The 5,629-nt window shown below is 33.5% G+C and overlaps 1 protein-coding gene across 1 annotated transcript; it reads left to right on the top strand.

Annotated features, from left to right (window-relative positions):
- Nucleotides 1–4,079: 4,079 nt before the first annotated feature.
- LOC133331793 (uncharacterized) lies at nt 4,080–4,820 on the top strand (the record flags this gene model as incomplete). Its single annotated transcript, XM_061540168.1, has 1 exon — nt 4,080–4,820. A coding segment is annotated over exon 1 (741 nt), but the record flags the coding sequence as incomplete, so codon positions are not given.
- Nucleotides 4,821–5,629: the final 809 nt, after the last annotated feature.

The following is a 5,629-nucleotide window of genomic DNA, read 5'->3' on the forward strand; positions in this document are numbered from 1 at the left end:
AAAGGTTATCCATTTCGTAGTTTCAAAAGTGTGGGACTGGAAATGCATATCTATCAAACGAGGCTGTTAATAGTTTTTTTCTTTTTCTTTTCAGTTTGACATTTACGAAAATGAAACGCTTAACTTTCTCACAATTAATAAAAATGATCAAAACCAAGTACAAAATTGTGATTCTTCGTGTTTTAAGAGGAAATTATGTTTACATAACCGTCCTACTACGGACATGTTAATAAACAAATAATAGAACAGAGGCCATTACATCGAGAGCAAAACAATCTTTGGTGTGCCCGAAAGTGTGATTGGACCATATTTCATCGAAAACGACAATGGAAAGACTGTAATTGTCAATTCGGAGCGTTATTGTCATATTTTTTGTTTATTTGTTATACCTCAGCCATATGGGGGTATACACACTTAGATACGGTAAAAATGTGCCTTATCGAAATATTGGGTTTTCCTTTGGACCAAATCCGTTTCAGAAAATGTGCAGCATCTTTTATTTTTGTCCTTCTGGTAACTCCCCCACAAACGTTCAAAATTTTCAATATTTATATATACAATTTCAGGCGAACAAAATGTCCGATTTGAACCAAACTTTGTACAATCTGAAGATGAGGGGGCCACTCCTTCTGATACTTCCCCCACTAAATGGTGAAAATTGTGCAAAAAAATACTTTTATAATATCATGCGAACGGACTATCCGATTTAAACCAAACTTTATACAACTCACTATCATTACCAAGCTTAGATTAAGTCGGAAGATCGGACCCATTGGTCCATTCCTTCTGTTGCCTCCCCCAAAAAGGGTCAAAATTTGCAATACATATTTAGAAACGTCATAATAGGCGAAAGTAGTGTCCGATTTGAACCAAACTTTGCACAGTCTATTATCTAGAACAAGTTCTCCCCAAAAAGCGTCAATGTTTTATAAACTTCTAAATGTTATTAAATTAAAAGAAACTGAATAACCGAATTTATCAACATTAAATCTGAAACCACTTTTAAGACTAAAATACAAAATATGTGTGGTTTGGATGCAAAATTTTTTTACAGGAAATAAGCCGTATTATATAGATTATGTCCTTTATGTCCAAGAGCTTCCCTTAGCCGCTCGTTTGTATATACTTAGCACGTAAACAAACTCAGTAGAAAAGTGTACCCACATCATGTACGGGTTTTTTGTGACGATGAATTTGTATTTAATGAAATTATTTCAATATCTTTCAAAATGATTTAAACACATCGTTATTTAACACTTTATTTACTTTAAATTGTCCAAACATTGCCCGAGATAACTTTACTTTTACATCTTTCCGCACAGATATCTACTGTCTTCCACCGCCACCACCACCTACACATAGAAACATTCGTATAGATTGTCCTAATAGAAGATTTGTATTGGATGATGGTGCTAAATCCATTCATGCGATCAGTTGTAAAAGAGGTCACAGAGTAAAGGTGAATTTAGTTAATACAACATCAAAATTGTTAAAATACAGTTCGGTGAACACAACTAAAGCCACAGGAATCACAAACACACACACGCGTCCATACATGCAGGATACACATGATATTATATTAACCTAAAATGATGCTCATTCATTCGAGTCGGTGCCTTTGCTCCGCATTTGTATGTGTGTGTTGTCGTGTGCATTGCTGCTGAAATTTTTGTGCATCAAAATAAAGAACGGTTTATGAAGAACGGTCCGAAAGAGAGGCAGAGATACAGAGGAGTGCAACTATGTGTGAATTGATTGTTTTCAGAGGAAGGATATTAAAACCTGTGTAGATAAACTTACTTGCTCTGTATCCACGTGTAAGTTTATATAAATAAATGTATGTGTGGTGTTGTGAGTGCATGTGTGTTTGTGTCAAGAATAACCACACAACAGCTTCCTCTGTGGATACTTAGAAAGTTTGGTGTGTACATGTTCGGATCATAGTACTCAATTTTATGTGCTAAATACAAAAACGGATAACAAAAAGCATGCCATCTACCCACCCACACACATACCCACACACATCCACAAACATATGAGCGACGACCAAGTTTGGTATTAGTTGCGACAGAGACTAATAAAGCGTCCAACATGCATTCAAGGCACTCACATGGAAGACGATAAAGGCATTTGTAGACAGATTGTTCTCGTTTAAAGCATAAACATATTAATTAACAAGTGTTATACGGCAGTTATTTATAAACATACATACGAGTACATACATACAAACAAGAGTCGGTTTGTTCGGGCTTTTGTGTATTTTGTTGTTTCGGAGTATAAATCTCATTGTTCATTTTAAGCTATTAATTCCATTCAAACTTTACAGGAAATGATTTGGGCATCAGAGTGTGTCTGATTGTTCCTTGCACTCCGACATTTTTCAGATTGAATACATACAAAAAAATAAATATGTAATAAACTAATTGGGTATTAGTATCAAATAATCCATGATAATAATTAAGATTATATTTTGCAACAAGATTAGGGCAGATATGCAGTTATATATATATATATATATATATATATAGATCCAATGGCATTATTAGGGAATTGTCAAATAATATTAGACTAGCAGTAGCGTAATATGTTTTCGTATAATACGACTAAAACTAATTTTCCACTTAACGGAAGTTACAGCCTATTTATGTTTCGCTTTCAATGCGGAAGAACATCAATTTTTGTTTGCAAAATGTTGTTGTGTTGAAATCGGTTCAGATTTAGATATAGCTCCCATATATAGTTTCGTCCGATTTTAAGTTGGGACGATTGCAGCAAAATTTTGCAAAATTTTTGTAAACAAAGTACTCTTTATCTATCCAAATAAGAAGTTTAGTATAGGTTGCAGAATGGTTCGCCCAATTTTATGTTAATTGTATTTTAAAAATGCGAAGTCTGTAGGATGCATCTGTTGAATATACTACTTTCCGTACTGGTTTTTAAAAAATTTGTAGAAGAATATATTTTCAAACTTTACTCGTGGTGTAGCGTAAGTCGAGATCAACATCGACAATCGCAGCACTGGATAGTCCCTCTGTATTCGATTTTAGCGAATGTGACTTCTAGGAGAGAACGTAGGAAAAAGAGAATACTCTATCCTACAATCCGAGCCAGTCGAATGTGACTCCTAGAATGTAAATAATTGGTATGAACATATATCGAACATATACATTGTTTAAAAAATATATATCGAACCTAAACAATACGAAAACCCTGCCTTTTCCGGATATCTTTTCAGAATACATGTTTTCAAAACAACATATATGGGCAATATTGCCAATTTTTTAACATAGCTGAAGCGGAGGGAACTACTTAAGTATATGAAAAAAGTGAATAGTTTTGGGTAAATTGATCTGTCGTTGCAAACTGTTCATGATATTGACCTCCAAACTTTATTTTGGTGGAAGCAGTGTCTACTTTAATGTAAACAAATGTGTAAAAACAGGTTGAGGCGAACCAGTTTTTTATGTTCTCTATCGATTTGTGACTAAGTCACTCATTGCACGGTCTTCGTGTCAAAATAAAACTAGAGGCCAACAAAATGGGGACTACGCTCCTTATGTATCATTTTTCAAAATTTTAACTGCATCTACCTTTAAATAATGCTGACATTTTGAAGCTCGATTTTGAGTGTTTTTTTTTTAAGCGTTTTGCAAAATTTTAACTGCAGTGTTAATAAATATTCTTTAAATTTATTTTGAATCGATTTTGAGTGTTTTTTTTTTAATTTTTCTTCTAGCGTTAATATCAAAAAGTGTTCTTTGTGGTGTTCGAAATCAGTGTTAATAAATATTAATTTTGTGATACCCTTCAAAAATCTTTTTGTTTCAAAAATTGTGATTCCTAAATAAAATAAAATACGTGCATTGTGAAATCTCACTTTTAATTTTAAAAATTGAAGTGATAAGTTAAATTTGTTTTCGTGCCTTATTGAGTTTGCAATTGTGTTTTATTTTCTTGTTGTAATTTTTCGTTTTTTGACATTTCTCTGTTTTTTTTCTTTTGTGTTTACATTTTTGTTTTTATTGATTGTTTTTAAATATTTTTTTGTGTAGCATATTTTTAGGCACTTACTTAAAATAATGGCTTGTTTATACGAAGGTTGTACCATTACAAGCACAACTGAGCGGCTTATAACATGTTGGTTATGTGATAAGCATGCTCATTTCAAGTGTGCTGGATTCAATGGAAGACTTTTCGATAAAATTAGTGATCGTAACAATGGTTTGCGATGGGCATGTGGAACCTATGAAGTAGACTTTTATCGCCTCTTTAAGGAAGCTAAACTTGAAATGGTTGCCTTGAAAAGGGGCGTTGACTCGGTTTATTCTCGCCTTGAAAATTTTGAAAAAATGTTCAATAACTTTGAGTTTGCAGATGGTTCTCCAAAAAGGAAAAAATCGTTAGTAGTTGCTCAGGGTGACAACTTAATTGCGTTAAACTCACCCGTTGTGGTTCCGCCACGCAACAATTCTAATCCTAGTCCATGTGGAAACCATCTGGCGCTGCCAGCGCTTCACTCAAATAGTGGTTCCGCCGCAATAACTTTAAATCTGAGAGATAGTTGTAGTTCACCGATCGAGACCTCCAATTCAAGCGCACCAAATGTCCTTTCACGCCCTCCTATTATACCTCCAATAGTTGTAAATACTCCTAGCCCTATACCTACTCAACCTTCTATACCATTAAATGAACCTTCTACGAGTAACAACGAATTAATTGTGGTTGCTCCTAGGAAAACTGTATTTATATCTAGATTACATGCTAACACTACAGTGGAAAATATACGTAGTTACATTGGTACTAAATTAAAAGACATTAACGTAAATGAATACAAAGTTTTTAAATTTAACACTGCAGCTCCTCGAGAAATTTCCTCGTTTAAGGTTATTGTTCCAAATAACTTATTTAGTATTCTTGTTAGTAAACAATTTTGGCCAGATGGTGTATTAGTAAAAGAATTCTTGTATAGAGAAAGGGCAAAACCTCCAACAGTGTTGCCTCTCTCAAAAAACTAATTATGAAAAATTCACTGAATATACTTTACCAAAATGTCAGAGGTTTAAAAACGAAACTTCGCAATATTTACTTAAAGTCTTTCGATAATGAATATAAAATTCTAGCTTTTACGGAAACATGGCTTAAACCAGATATTTTCGATAGTGAGCTTTTTTCTGATCAATATCAAATATACCGTAATGATAGATTACATAAAATAGGCGGTGGAGTGCTGATTGCTGTTCATAATTCCATTGCCTCAGAACGCATCACAATGCCGGTTTATCCGGATATTGAATTAGTCTGCATTAAATTAAAAATATCAAATTCTTCTATCTTATTAACTTGCTCCTACATTGCTCCAAATTCTAATCTAGAAATTTACTTAAAACACTTTGAGATTATTAAGGAAATTACATCCTCATATTCAACAAATACTGAATTGATTTGCCTAGGTGACTTTAACCTGCCTAACATTACATGGATCAGGGGTGAACATTATATTGATTATATACCTGTTGCATCTACTGGCATGGATATGTTATGGGATTATATTTATGACCTATGTTTATTTCAAATTAACAGCATCCGAAACGTTAAAGATAAAATTCTGGATTTAGTCTTCACTACAACT

Source organism: Musca vetustissima, unplaced genomic scaffold (genome assembly GCF_032173495.1).
Source record: "Musca vetustissima isolate MV318-11 ecotype Yass unplaced genomic scaffold, APGP_CSIRO_Mvet_v1 utg68776, whole genome shotgun sequence".
NCBI lineage: Eukaryota > Metazoa > Arthropoda > Insecta > Diptera > Muscidae > Musca > Musca vetustissima.